This window comes from Mytilus californianus, unplaced genomic scaffold, assembly GCF_021869535.1.
Source record: "Mytilus californianus isolate M0D057914Y unplaced genomic scaffold, xbMytCali1.0.p SCAF_13, whole genome shotgun sequence".
In the NCBI taxonomy this organism is placed as follows: domain Eukaryota; kingdom Metazoa; phylum Mollusca; class Bivalvia; order Mytilida; family Mytilidae; genus Mytilus; species Mytilus californianus.
The window spans coordinates 5,221,216-5,237,090 of record NW_026262615.1 but is presented as its reverse complement, the minus strand read 5'-3'; the positions used below and the strand labels follow the sequence as shown (position 1 = coordinate 5,237,090).

At 33.1% G+C, this 15,875-nt stretch overlaps 1 protein-coding gene across 7 annotated transcripts in view; it reads left to right on the top strand.

Annotated features, from left to right (window-relative positions):
* Nucleotides 1-15,875, top strand: part of LOC127723032 (MAM and LDL-receptor class A domain-containing protein 2-like) — a 77,945-nt gene that overhangs the window by 15,955 nt on the left and 46,115 nt on the right. For all 7 annotated transcript variants that reach the window (XM_052229448.1, XM_052229449.1, XM_052229450.1 and 4 more), the window contains exons 7-13: nt 1,302-1,403; nt 3,290-3,380; nt 6,988-7,129; nt 7,654-7,738; nt 12,807-13,019; nt 13,283-13,409; nt 14,477-14,593. In XM_052229448.1, coding sequence (XP_052085408.1) covers nt 1,302-1,403; nt 3,290-3,380; nt 6,988-7,129; nt 7,654-7,738; nt 12,807-13,019; nt 13,283-13,409; nt 14,477-14,593 — 877 coding nt within the window. The remainder of the gene's footprint in view (nt 1-1,301; nt 1,404-3,289; nt 3,381-6,987; nt 7,130-7,653; nt 7,739-12,806; nt 13,020-13,282; nt 13,410-14,476; nt 14,594-15,875) is intronic.

Sequence of the window (15,875 nt, the reverse complement as noted above, 5' to 3'; positions counted from 1 at the left end):
TATTTACTTTCTATTTCATAAACTGCTTATGAGCATATAAGTTTTATGTAGGTAATGACGAAAAGCGTGGATGTATTATATTGATGAAATTGATTTATGGCATTTTAATAATGGATGATAATAAATAGCATATAACAACGTTCTAACATGTTGTAGGAAAAATACTGCTATTTTGTGTTGTTCGACTATATTTTGGAAAAAATGCAAAGAAATTATTGCAAAAATGAAAAAAATTCCTATTAAGTAAAATGTTTTGTTTCGTTTGATTAATGATTGAGCATCATTCATAAAAAGTACCAATATAGGTAAATGTATGGTATTCAGCATTATGACTTCGCAAACATATAATGCAACGTTCGACTGTCTTTGTTACGTAAACAATGGAATGCAAGCACGTATCGTTACACAAATAGAGGTCAACCTTTGATGCGTAAAAGTGATATTTTTTAAGTTCCAGTCGCTGAAAGACAGGACCATCCAACCGTACCACAAAGCATTATTTTTGATTCAGATCAATTTTAATTGCTATGAAAAATATCTGGAAAGTACATAAATAGCCGTACGAATTGTTAAATGTGTATATGCATATCCCAGGTTGAGACGTATTGGATAGACATATGTCTATACGGATTGTTTCCTTGTAGAAGTCTTTTATATTGTTGGGTGGGTGGTCGCAGTCTAATTGATGCATACCCACTTTTGTGTTTATTTTTGTCATTCAATTAAAACAAAAACCTCGTTGACCAACCCTGCTGAGATTTGTTACCAAAAAAGGCAACATAATGTGATACCCATAGTCAAAACATTTTCACTCTTTCATCAACTTTGCAATGTTCAATAGGTTTGTTTTAATCCATTAAACATTAATGAAAATAGCATGTAAAAATTCACACGGTACTCTTTAGAAGTTTGATTCTTCAGAAGATACTGAAGCCAGATATAAAGGGAAAATCTTGATTAAAAAAGAGAGCCGAAAAATACCAAAGGGACATTCAAACTCATAGTCGAAAATAAACTGACAACGCCATGGCTATAAAAGATAAAAACTAACAGACAAACAATAGTACACAAAACACAACATAGAAGACTAAAGACCGAGCAACACGAACCCCACCAAAAACTTTGGGTTATCTCAGGTGCTCCGGAAGGGTAAGCAGATCCTGCTCCACATGTGGCACCCGTCGTGTTGCTCATGTTAGTACAAACCCGGCAATAAGTCTAAATCGGTAGGTCACATTTGGGAAAAAAGGGACATGATTGTAGTTACGACATTTGGAATTGATTGTAAATATAATGAACAGGTTCAGGGACTTCATCCTGAAAATAGTGCTAAGACGTACGGTGATTCCCACGACACACACAGACTAACACCAGAGCAGATAGCAGAACTTGAATTAGATACAGTGAGTAAAGTATCAATGTGAAATTAAATCTTGATTGTGATATCCGTACAGTACCGTATTGAAATTATAGTAACATTGGTGATGCTATGTAAGATGTAATGTAAAAAGATTAAAGCAGATACATCAAAATTTTCGTTTCAATCAAAAAAACATAGTTATATGTGCATTGTGTATCTTAAAAGCTTATATCCGTTTAAATAATATCTTAGAAGCTTATATCCGTCTAAATTAACATCTACCGCATGATTTTGTCATTAATTTGTTAAAAATCAGATTAAAGACCGCTTACGATGCGTTTTATGGCTTCACATCTTAAAAGATAATCTTGATACTATAAAAAATATAAATTACTAATGAAAAGAATATATTAAGCTGCAGTGCTTTAATAGAAGCCGGCATCCTTTTAAATAACTTTCTGCTTTTTGAATTAAGGGAAACTGATTTTGCATCTGACAATTTTTATGGAAATCCGTAGCCCATTTTCTTTTTTGCAATTGTGTTGTAAATTATGGTATATATTCTTAAAATGAAAAGGTTCACAAATGTACTATCATAGTCTTATAATTGAAGTACATGTATACTATACTACAACATATGTATATATATAATCAGATATTGTGTTTTATCATATATCCTCTTCATAAAATAATGACAATTCTTTTTTGATACCCTCATATCAATGCATACGAAGTAGCATTTGTTAGTCTTGTATGTTTTTTTTTTAATTTTATTTCATTTATATGTTTCGGAGATTAGTGTGACGTCCATTTTCACTGTGTTCATAGACCAGCTGAAGCCCGCCTCCGGATGCAGGATTTTCTCGCTGTGTTGAAGACCCATTGGTGGCTTTGGGCTGTTTTCTGCTCTTTGGTCGGGTTGTTGTTTCTTTGACACATTCCCCATTTCCATTCTCAATTTTATCTTTAAAATTCATTATTTTAAATAAAAAGATATCGATTTTGCAAATTCATTTTGCCGCACTTTTTTAACCGGACAAATTACGAAACAAATAATTTAAACAATAAGATATGTGTGTCAACAAAAAGATATGTATATCCACAAAAATCATTTTGGTTTGGTCATTCGTCATTGGTTCTGTGATCAAAAGCTGTGCCCAAATATCTGGAAATTTTTGCTGTATATATTTGCCGAGAAGTTCATGCCGACACCGTATTATGATAAATTTTAATTTTGTGTAAATTATGCAATGGTTACGATTTACTTTCTTATCTTTCCAGTTTTATTATTTATGACAAAATATCTTTTTATATTGTTGAAGGTAAAAGCTTTGTGAGATACACAACACATTGCGTATTACATGTCATATTATAACAGAGCTAAAATCAAGAGTTGGAGTTCGGTATTTTTGTTAGATTTTTTTAATACCTAGTATAGTTGCTAAATATAATTCGATTTGATTGTTATCAGCTGGATTACATGTACCTGTTCCAATTGATTCTATCAAAGTTGTCAATATTTGAAATCGCCTTATGTAGTGATGTATATGACTGAATATAGAAATGAGAACATTTATTATAAAGGTCTTCCTGTCTCTTTTTCAATCCAACCCCCACCGACAATCACACTGACAAAATAGATTGTGATCTTTTGTCAACAGTTGAAATCATAAAGTTTCTTCAAAATAAAACAAAACCTTTATTTTGAAAAAAAAGATATTACTCAATGCAGGATTTAGCAAAATTAATTCAGCGTTATTATATGTTTCTATTGTAAACTGGATATTTTTAAAAACAAACATATTGATTTAACCTTATATACACTTAACAATAGCAAAAGTAGACGATGCACCAGATTCTGATAACGTCCCTGTTTTGTTTTATCCTTATACTTGGCATAATAACATATGGCATAATATTTTTTTCCAGGAAGATTCAGGCACAAGAAAGAGAAATTTTTTAACTAATACCAAATATCTTTGGAAAAATAGCATTGTTCCCTATAGGTTATATAACATGTGTAAGTACTTGACTCTTTTTACAACACTAGTATTTATATTGTCACTCGTTGGTCCTTATAGAATATATAGCATATAAAAAGAAGATGCGGTATGATTGCCAATGAGATAACTATCCACAAGTGACCAAATCACACAGAAATTAACAACTATAGGTCACCATACGGCCTTCAACTATGAGCAAAGCCCATACCGCATAGTCAGCTATAAAAGGCCGCGAAATGACAAATGTAAAACAATTCAAACTAGAAAACTAACGGCCTAATTTATGTACAAAATAATGAACGAAAAAAAAAATATGTAACACAGCAACAAACGACAACCACTGGATTGCAGGCTCCTGACTTGGGACAGGCACACACAGAATATGGCGGGGTTAAACTAGTTTGAAGTCGCCAACCCTCCCCAAACCTGGGACAGTGATGTAACAGTACAACATAAGAACAAACTATAAAATTCAATTGAAAAAGGCTTAACTCATCAGATGGATACAAAAACATGCATGTATAAGAACGTAATTCCTTTTTCAAGTACAAAAACAATCAGTTACGGAGAGTCAGGACAGTTTGACATAGTATTTATTTTGTAATTTTGAAAAAAAGTTTATAAAACAAGAAGGAATCGTCGAAAAATCATAAAATCAAAAAGAGTTTACCCACTATTTATTTTTATTTTAAATATGATGCCCAAAGGTCGAAAGTATTGTAATTTTGTGGGAGAAAAAATTTGACGACTTACAATAATAATAACAAGAACAGTACCAATTTTATTGCACCAGATACGCATTTCGACAATTTAAGCCTTCAGTTATGCTCGAGGCCAAAATATTTGAAGGTCCAAGACTTAATACAAATGTTTGAAGAGCTGATCAAACCAAAAAGACATAAATTAATGCCAAACCCAGACAAAGAACAAGAGCTAAGCATGAGGGAGATACACTCCATAATTTAAGGTGATACCCTCTAGGACTAACATTCCACCAGAAGCGGTATCGACCCAGTGGTAGTTATGACATCAGAAATTTTGTTAAAACTAGTTTTGGTGCAGCAATAGCTAAACAATCTTTTTTGGAAATGTTTAACACTGTCTCCTGTCAAATTTGACAACATCTCAATATTTCTTTCAGATTTTGAAAATTGTCAAAACATTTACTATGTTAAATATTATAATGGTAAGGTTATGCTAAATGCTTATTTAAAATTGTATTCCCTCGATTAGAATCCATTACTACGATAATCAATAAAACGAGATGTGGGATATACGTCAATGAAACAGCAACCAAAGACATAAATAAACCATACGATATTTAGAGGGCAACACACAATTTACGCCATCATAAGGAAAAGAACTCACAAAAAAGAGAGGTAGAAAATGTGTCCTTGCATAAACAAGTATCTCCCCTAAAACTGTATCCTTAATACAAACGTAATGATCATTGTTGAAGACTTAATGTTGACCAGTATCCTGAAATGGATAGTTGTATCGCGTTGATTTCATATTTAAGGCAATGTTCGTCGTCTTGTGATCTAGGAACAAGGATTTAAAATATTTACAATGTGATGACAAATTATAACGAAACAGTTAGGGAAAGAAATTCCCTTCAATCTACAGGCGTGGAAAGCTGTACACTTTCAGCTAGGTGATGCTAACGAGGAGAGGCATCACTCAACAAACAAAAGCTATATTTTTGTAAAGCCGGGTTTATCAGGCGATCAGGTCGAAGGCCACAGTACAGACGGAGTCGCCATGATGTATCAGAAGCAAGGACCTCTGATCCTAAATTCCGGCGAGGGAAGGACAAACATTTCCTACTGCATATTTGTACATCTCATATTGTTGGGCTACTTTAAATATTAAATGTTCGCCCTGTTGCCGACGATGATCATTTTAGAAAAATATCTTCTAAAATTGTTTTTTGAATAAACTATTTATGAAAAAATGGTTGAGGTTTACGGGGGTACGATATTTTTTAAAAATTTTACCGCCCTTAAATTTATACGGTCACATGGCTTTTCTTAGTGAATAATTTTTATTTTTTTACCATACAAGCGATTCTGCAGAAAATTATGTTTGATCAATGTAAAAATGTCTCCGGTATTTAAGCATACTCGTGAGGTCACAATTGTGCTTGCATGAATCTTTATCATAATGCTATACATGTTAAAAAAAATATATAGAAGATACAAACCAATCCCAGATAGTCAGTTATTTGATCTTGGTGTCATATTCCTGTTACATAAATGGCTGCGTTGTGAAACGTTATTTGGAACATTGTTATACTAAAATTGACAAAATCTGCAGCAGTTCAACTACTTGCCAAAATAACCCTAGATAAAGGAAAAATATCACTTGTCTAAAAAAGATGTTTTTATATAGCCTTTTTGGCCGAGTTGTCTAGTGCGCTAGACACAGTGCAGGCAGGTCCAGATGAATGGGTTCAAATCCCGCTGAGAGAAGGACAAAAAGCGGCAGACCTAACATAATTAGGACAGCACCTCCATATGGAGTATGCATCACCCAGTTGTTACGATATTCCAGAGCTGGTATTTCCTGTCATGATTTCCTTGACAAAGGGTTACTACTTACAAGGAAGCCATTGAACCAAATTTTCCAAGTTCTTGAGTTGGAGTCATTTCTTCGAAAGTTAAACGGACGTCATCACGAGTCGGCTGGCCGTTATGGAATATCTGTCCCCTTGGTATCTTTCGTCTCTTTTTTCAGACGAAGTATATATATATACTATATATAAAGTGCATAGACAATCAACCTAACAATGTTAGAGTAGATTTGATTCTTTACTTCCTCCCCTTGCAGGGCTGGAACCTGTACTTTTCACTTCATACTTCTACGGCAACACCGCCTTGCATTACGCAGACGCCATAAATATATGATATGCATATAGTCATAACAAAAGCTATTTGTTGTGCCAAAATTCTTGTTAATACGATTTCATTTCATCTTGTTCGTACATTTTGATCTTTTATTAGCATCGTCGCACAAATCCTTAGACTTCTATCATATTTCTGTTTGTGCAGTATTGTCAATTTTATACGATCCGTCATTCAGTAAATATGCTCGTTTGTAGTTTTATATAGACTCTTATATATACATACACGCATATAGATATAACTCATCTGTGTATTAATTTTCTGTCAAATATTGATTTTTTTCATTTTTGTGGGCTAAGAGGAGCATAAGTTTCAGTTCTTACTTTCACCTTCTCCCTTAGGTTTTTTTTGGTGGAAACTTGAACTAGGTTTTTGTATCTTTACTGTCTCTCTTTCGCTTAGATTATATTTTTGCTTAAAAATGAATGTAGTACATTGTACTATGAATTCATAATTATTTGTTGGTTATCAATTACGTGAATTTCGGGGGTATAGTTGAACAACGAATTTAAATGTTCAATGAAGTATAATTTTCTAATAAGATTGTATGCAAACTTTGCAGAACAACGAAACCAAGTATCAACGAAAATAAAATGTTTCATCAATCCACGAAAATTGGTTCCCACGAAAATAAAGGAATCTACATCTGAATTTACATTGTATTTACTTTTGTTTGCTCTTAAATCCACAATATTTTTAACATCTCATTTTCTAATTGCAGCCACAAGTTCTGTAACAGTTATAAACAAAGCCATTAAACAATTCCATGACTATACATGTATCAAATGGGTAACAACATCTGATCCCTTGTTCAACCCATCAGCACTTGGACACCAGAATGTTGTAACATTTATAAATGAAACGTAAGTAACTGAATGTAGAAACGTTTTGATATGTAAATCAAAAATTTTCATTCAATGTTGTAACTTTCCTTTTGAAAATGTTAAATACAGCCTAACGTTTGATTTTGTCAGGTTTAATGGACTTACCCCTTTCCCAAAACTGAGGTAATCGTATGAACTTCAAACGGAGCAAGACCGGATGCATCGGCAGGTAAAGTGTCTAGTGCTATGCATGCACCACCCGTGATATAAATCCAAACTCGGTCTGAATATGCTAAAGAATCGATCAAAACCATATCAATTACCGTCACTGTGTTCATTGGTAAGATACAAATGGTGGATTTCTATATGTACAATACTAGAAATTGGTGAAAACGCAACATTTTCTTGCTTGTGACCACACAGTTACACCCTCCCCACCCCCCATCCCCCCCAAAAAAAACATAAAAAAACAAACAACAAAAAACAAAAACAAAAACAAAACAAAAACAAAAACAAAACGAAACAAAACAAATATTTTAAGTCTCGTATTCTTGAAATTTCAGAGGTTGTTGGTCCTATGTAGGAAATGTTAATCCTCAAGGAAACAATATACAGTATCTAGGCTTAGAAGAACCAGGTTGTATAAGTGTAAGTATGTCCAATGCTTGATACATGTAAGTTTATCAGCAATTTGTACATTTTCCGTTTGATCTTACTGCCAAATATTTTCAAGATGATGGACAGGACTTCATACTCGAATATATTAAGCAATGACGTCATGTATCAGTGCAGCAACGGCACGTGTTCATGTCCATTCGCGTCAATTTATCAATGAAATGCACGCGACTTCATTCATACAACCGAACATTTATCACAATGTTTTTTTCACGTAAAAATAGTTTTACTAACTATTTCATTTGATTTCATATTTTCAATCAACATACAGTTAAGACAAATTGCCGATAAAAAGAATAATGGCATTTTCATTTTTGATACTAACTTTATCAGCTCGAATATCAGCTCACCCTAGCGGGCTCGCTTGATATTCTTGCTGATAATGTCGTTATCAAAAAGGAAAATGCCATTATTCTATATATATCAGTAACAGATCTCATTAAACATTGAAACTTGTCAGGGGAGCAGTTGTGCACTTGCAATTAACATGATTAGTAAAGTTGATTTACCTGATATTAAATCTGTATTTAAGGGGTGATTTTAGAGGCTTGGGAGAATTATCTTATAGTACTTATCGCTGTCAACTTTTCGGTGACGCCTAAATCAAGATGTTCATCTTACAAACAAAAAACAATTGTATTGTTGCATCAGATTTCTGCAATGTTTTGTAATGTTTGACAAATAGCGACATAGCTCCTATAAAATCCTATGAGCCATTCTTTTTTTTATATTTGCGATATACAATTAAGACATAAGATAATAATGATTGATTGTTGTTGAACGTACAGTGGCAAATTAAATGAATATAGAGAACATTATATGAATCCTGCTTTGAACTGGACCGACACGCTGAGCCGGATTATAAACGTCCTGGTTCACAAGATAACATAACTTTGGGAGACACTTCACCGTTCCCGGACACATTGTTTTTATGTCTACGGGTCGACAACTCTTTGCTCTTACCCCTTAATGACGCGTACTCAGTGGATAAAAAGCAAATACCAATTTTCAAGTCTTTATTTTGACCAAGATTAGAGAAAAGAAAAAAACATATTTTCAAATATTTTCTGTTGAGGTGCACATTTAGTTAACGAACTTTCGTATCTTTGATATCAACCCATTCCTTCATAAACTTGCCTATAATTGTAAGAGGAATTATTTAAAAAGGATTTTTTAAATATTTTTAGAACTTCTAATTATAAGTTACAGTTTTCATTTTGATTCTTTGGCAGAATTAGAGATTAGAGGTCAATGAAGTCTCCCTACACTTAAATCTCAGAAATGTTTTAAGAAGATACAAATCAAAAGACAAAAGCAAAAACAGAGAGAATCGCATAAAATAAAAAAAGACCGGGGCAGGGTGCGATTTATATTTGTCCTATATAGAATAGGGCACAAAGGATTTACAGAAGCAACCAAACTTCCAAGGCAAATATTTGTCTCTATGAAAATATTTGTAAAGGTTTTAAGTATTGTAACGGAATCCCTGACTTAACAATTTACCAGCTATACAAAGAATATGTTCGTGGGAATTTAAAACAACTCTGCAGACACGGGCATAGCAAACAAGTTTATACACCGTAATTAGGGACAAGAAACATCGCCGTCCAAAAAAAGAAAATAACCATGGGAAACGAAAAATCGTCTATTTGTTAAGAGTTTCCCCGATGGAGTAAACAATATCAGAGGTTTAACAATCCGGAGCCGCACACTACGTGTATTTTATTATTTAGTGGTACTTTTAAAACAGGTATCATTTATGAGAATAATGCATGTTTTATAGTTTTTTATGATTACATTTAGAAATGAAATAGTGTCGTAGTGTGTGATTGAACTATTATATATGCGAGAGTTGTACACTCCAGGGCCGAATATAAACAAACTTGTTTGATATTTTGTGGTACAATGAGGAATCTAAAGACTTAACAAAGGTCGTATTCATGGCATTTTGTAAGATGATTTTAGGGACCCCTATATTTTTCGGAATTGGGACCTTGATAGCTGATTATTGACACCTGTTTATCATGGGTGACGTGTCATCTAATATATATATTCTTTGTCCTCTATTCGGCATGCTGTTAAGGAATCAATATCCTTAAAACACAAAGGTCTTCTTAACAGTAGGTTTGGAAATCATAGCGAAAATAAAAAAAAAAAAAAAAAAAAAAATTATTTCAAGCTTTTTGCCCATGTTAACAATTGAGGGCATTGTATTAAACAATATTTCATTATAAGCGTTGTAAGATATCGGCAAACGTAAAGCATCCCCATGTTACAATAAGCATAGAGCATGGTACAAAAGAATTACTTATATGTTAATAGGAAGATTCGGAACTTTTTACGTTCGATGCCGACCTGTAGTTAGCAGTTTTGGTTTGGTGAAGCCCAAAGCTTCTAGCGAAATAAGCTTTTAACGATTGAGTTAATGAAAAATATATATTTGCTTTTCTAAAGTTTTAATGGAATTTCATTGCGTTCAATTCCCCAAAAATTGTACATTTTGATAACTGGTATCGTTTAAATAACAACTAATGTTGAATATTCAAGACTTAGTCAAGATTTGATCCGTCCACATAGGCAATTCCATGCTATGCAAGTTTGAAAAACTTATTGTGATACACTATATATCTGAACTAGATTTCAATTACAACAAACAAAATGAATGCATTCAGCTGCGCAGATCATGAGCCGACATTTAATGCATTTAATGCATGTATATATATAAATATATATGATGTAAATGTACATTTCAATTTGCAAGAATATATATGTAGAATATATAAATAAAAAAATATCACAAAAGTACCAAACTCCAAGGTAAATTAAAAAAAGGGGAAGTCCACAATAATCAAACGTTATCAATCAACGGAACAAGTGATACAACTGTCATATTCCTGACCTGGTACAGGTATTTTCCGAAAAAAAAGGTGGGATAAACCCGGTTTTAAAGCTAGCTAAACCTCCCACTTGTATGACAATTGTTTATAGTTCTGATATAATGACAAAATTGTGTAAACATACATCACAACTGACTGAAAAATTCAAACGAACATACAAATATATCTAACAAAGACGCCAATAAAAAAGGTGTTGTAGTTTATTGTATGTATGTATGTACGTAGATCCCTCCGTTTTCGGAGCACCCCTCGAGAGCTGCGAGGATACAGTGGAATACGTGTACACTCCCTATAGGGATAAATGACGTATTTACAAGTCAACAATATTTACAAAGACAATCCCCACCCCAACACAAAGGGAGTGCTATGACACCGCGCAGTCTGTTATTATGGTGGAGGAAGTCGAAGTACTCGGAGGGAACCACCGAGCTTCTCGGCGGAAACTGACAAACCGAAGAGATACCAGTAGATTGATCTCCAGGTCAAAATCGGGGGCAACTTTGACCAACCGAGGCCTCAAAAGTACCCATTCTAGTTTTAACTCCGGTCTGGGTACCAGAGATGTGTGTGGGAGGGTGAAAATCACCCTACTGAAATTACCACCGCCCCGAGTCAGACCTTCAGCACTGTAGCCATCGGTCTTAACCACTAGACCACGTACCCACATGTTTATATAACAAAGCCAACTAAAAAGTTTTTGTAGTTGTTAGTAAATTCATAATGTCGCCGGTAAAAAGTTTTTGTAGCCGATAGTATACATCACACATAGCACACACCTTCTCGATAAAGTACAAACCAAGCAAAACACAAATACAAGGCAAACAAAATGGAAACAACATGGTAAAAAAATATCCTCTTGCGTGTGAATCGCACCTGTTCCAGAAACTCCCAAAGTAAAATAACCCGATAGCGGGATGCACAAGCACCGAGTCAAGTCAAAAGTCACAAGACCAAAAGAGACACAACATCACGAAGACAAACAAAGGGAAAACTGCAATGCAAATGAAAAGACACACAACTAAATATGTGAACAATGGCAACTATAAAGCATAAAACCTCTTATCTCTATAAATGTATGTATGCGTCTTGAACGTAACCTCGCCGTCAAGGAAAAAACCCAAATATATTTTCTAAAGAAAACTGATATGGAAACCTGTGTTATGGGGCGAGTGCAAACCACATCTCACGAAATTAATGTCAAACCAAATAAAAACCAAGTATCAAATTTAAAACTAATTAATACATTGTTGAAGTTTTGTGTTGAACGTTTGTGGCTTGCTTGATTTTCAAACACTTTCACCCATTAACATAAGAATCCTATTGACGGTATAACAAATTATTGCTTTCCGTAACCACGTGTTAAACTACAGAAAACCGCCAAAAATATACTGTGATCAAAATCGTTACTTTGGACAACATTTTCCCCGTTATTCTCTGAAACGTGGAAAAATCAATTTAAATGGGTAATTAAATGTATGCATGAATAAAAAAATATCCTCAATGCACAATCATGATTTTCACTTAGAAAGAAGAATAAATCGTTGAAAAACTTCTGTTTTATAATTACAAAAAAAAAGAAAGATTTTGGTTTATTGTTGGAAGTTATTTATTTTGTTTGAAATGTGTTAATGAGCTTTATGATATGCAAAATTTGTGTCAAATATGTTTCATTTTGAGATCCTTCAAAGATCTTTTCAATAAGACGATTTATTGTCAATTATGAAAATTATTAAAATAACAGATTAATTGATATCTGCAACAAATGCCACATGGTGATAGTTAATTGAATGTAATATAAAGATACTCTCTTTTCTAACTGATTATAACTATTTCGTGTTGACCAGGAGAATTGAACCAAATCATTCACACTGCTAGTAAGCGCTCTACCAGGAGACCAGCAGAACAGCTAGGTGTTAAAATAGTATTGACGTCAAAATGGCAAGCCGAAATATACTTCTTTACTTAAGTGCCTGAACTCTCTAGTAGTAACACTAGTGACCATCACTCTAGAATAAAGGACGTATTTTTGTAAAAAATCTTTAATAAAAAATTAATACATTTCTACAATTTTATCACATTTGTTTTTTCAATTTTTCTTGTCCAATAGTTATCAAGTTCAAGTTAAAAGAATGCTTTATTTGCAGGTTGGTACATCTGTTCATGAAATGTTACATGCCATTGGAGGAAAACATGAACAATCTAGAGCTGATCGCGATAAATACGTCACAATTGAATGGCCAAACGTAAAGAAAAGGTGGAATGGACAGGCATGGGTAAAAAATCACAACATGGAGAAGTTTAGCACACAAGACAATAACCCCTACGATGCAGAATCAGCCATGCAGTACAGTTTGTTTGCAAGTATTTCATACAGTTAAAGAAAAAAGATATGAGTAAAAAAAAGATGTGGACCATGGTGAATAGTTCAATGAAACAATAACATAACATAAACAATCAGAGTACATATTAAGGCTATTCTCCTCTTGTGTCCTCTTTTGCACTACATGATAAATTTTCTATTATCTTGCATGTATGTCGTATAGAATATATGTATACTAATTAGTTTGGTGTGCATTGACATTGTTTGGTACTGGACTTAATTGCAATTTTTCATTTTCAGGCTTTTTCCTCGAATGGCAAAAAAACTATTAAGTTTAAAGATCAACGATTAGAGTTCTTGGCAGATTCAGCTGATGGTCTAGAGTTCTATGATATACAAGATGTTACAGATGCATATAAATGTACTGGTAAGTGCATTTACAGAATTTTCTATATTGCCATGTATATGCATGAAGTATGTTGCCACTATTTTCTCTTTTTGGGAAAATCTTCAAAAATGAATTATTTTTTTGATTTCTTTCCTGAGGCTCGTTTTTTCTTCGCCGAAAATGGTAAAACTTATTGCGGATATCTATAACATATTCTTTAAAGTTTTAAGCATTAAAACGTGTACAATGCATCGTGAGGTTTCACACCTATGAGGACATGTAAATAATTTGGTATATGACATGTGATATGTCGATTTCAGTAGTTCGTCCTTAAAACTTTGTTGGATCAGTTTTTGTGTTGTCAATCCATCAAACTCAACAAATATGTTGTTTATCAAAAAGTCCAGCATTTTTGATGATATTATCCTTGGTATATTTGTTTTTTTTTAATCTGTACGGTTCTTCAAAAAGTAAGATTTTTGATGACCTAAAATAAAAAATTTGTATCTACGATTCCAATTTTTGTAGAAAAAAGCTTTGTCTAAGGATACGATGTGTTTGATCTTTCAATTGAGATATCAAAAGTTTTGATTTTACAGCACAAATGTAAAGATTGTGATTAAAGATTTTGCAGTAGATCTTAATAAATTTCAAGTATCAACATCTGATTGACACCGCTGGTTGAATATATCTCATCGTTATAATTCTACAGGTCATCTTTTACTTTAGATGGTGGTAAGGAGTTCACAAAGATGTTAAGTCAAACATATTGACGACCCGGCTACATCATCCATTTTTAACATACAAATCAGAACTAAGACTGACGGAATCGTATTAACTTCAAAAGGGGATGTGACTCAAATTGAATGTTATACATAATTACCTAAAATATATCGTTTTAACAAATTTGTTAAAATGTAAACTTTTAGCTATTTATTGGCAAGTAGAATAACAAAATGGAAACCCGGTTCAAATATTGCAGCAGGTTAAAGATTCGAGAATGTTCATTCTTGTTTTTGCATAAGAAATGTTAATCTATAATATAGTAATCTATTTTTGGAAGTCACACATAACTATTGATATATTTTTCACAATTTAATTTGTAGACCACTGCACCAACATACCAAACTGTCAAAATGGTGGCTTTTTTAATTTTCAATGTACATGTACTTGTCCAGATGTCCTAACTGGTGCTACCTGTGAACGGACTGTCTCTAATAGTCGTAAGTTACTACTTCGGACGCATTTTTCAAATGAGATTCAATATTATCCATTGTTAAACAAACAATCAGAATAAAAAAATAAAGGGAATCGTATAAACTTCAAAAGGAGGTGTGATTATTATTGAAATTTATAAATGATACGGACGCGTGAAATTTATGAAGTGTTATTTTTATTCTTAGCACTGGGTCGATACAGCTGCTGGGGGGAGGGGGTGTTAGTGTCCGAGGGTACCATCAGATCAGTAGTCAGTGTTTTGGTACTGGTCTAATTTATAACATATCCAATTTCATTCATTATACGGTTATCTCCCCATGCTTTATATTGAATCTGATATATGCTTCAATAAACATAAAATTTTATCAATTTGGTTCATCTTACGCGCTTTAGGTTTACATTCATCCAAAACAAGAAAACGTTAAGATACACCATGTGAGCCCAGTTAAGAGAGTACTTTCAAGCTAAAAGCATACTGTCATATATGCAAGATATTAGACTCAGATCGACGTCCAGTCTCTAAACGACGTCTGTTCCTCTAATCGACGTCCAGTGTGACGCCACGTTCTCTAATCTGTGTCCAATATTTTCCCCCTCTAATCGACGTCCAATGTGATGTCATGTATTACCAAAACGACGTCCGATCGATCGGAGTCTCCTCTCATCAATATATAATATCATTTAATCTTTTATTTTTAGTTGGATCTTTGTTTATATTGTCTGTATTGTAATATCTTTGTGAAAAGGTGCTTAAAGAAACTAACTGTTTCTTATATCTCTATCAAAATAAAAGGACGAACATCGAAAATTACAATAAGACAACCACCCAGATCATATTACAAGTACATACATATTATTGATTTTGTGAAAGAAGTTCATCCTCAGACGTCGATTAGAGACCAGACGTCGATCTGATTCTTACATATACTACAAGTTTGATTCTATCTAAAAAAACAAAGATTTCATATTTATATGGACGATTGGTCTTGCTATTTTTTTCATAAATAGCAATCAATTCAAATCAATGTGATGTAAAATAATTAATGTGTGCATGACTTTATTTGAGATGCAAAGTCTTTGCATGGGAAAATTTTTAATCATTTTATTTGAGATGAAATTGCAAAACATTTCAACAATAAATTAGTAGTATTGTACTGGTTTGATATGACTTAAAAGCGCATTATAGATAATTGGCTGGTGTTTCAAAATTTTGGAAATTTTATATCCATTTAAAACTAGTTACATTGTATCTTTATATATTTATATAGAGAAAGTACTGTCTAAATC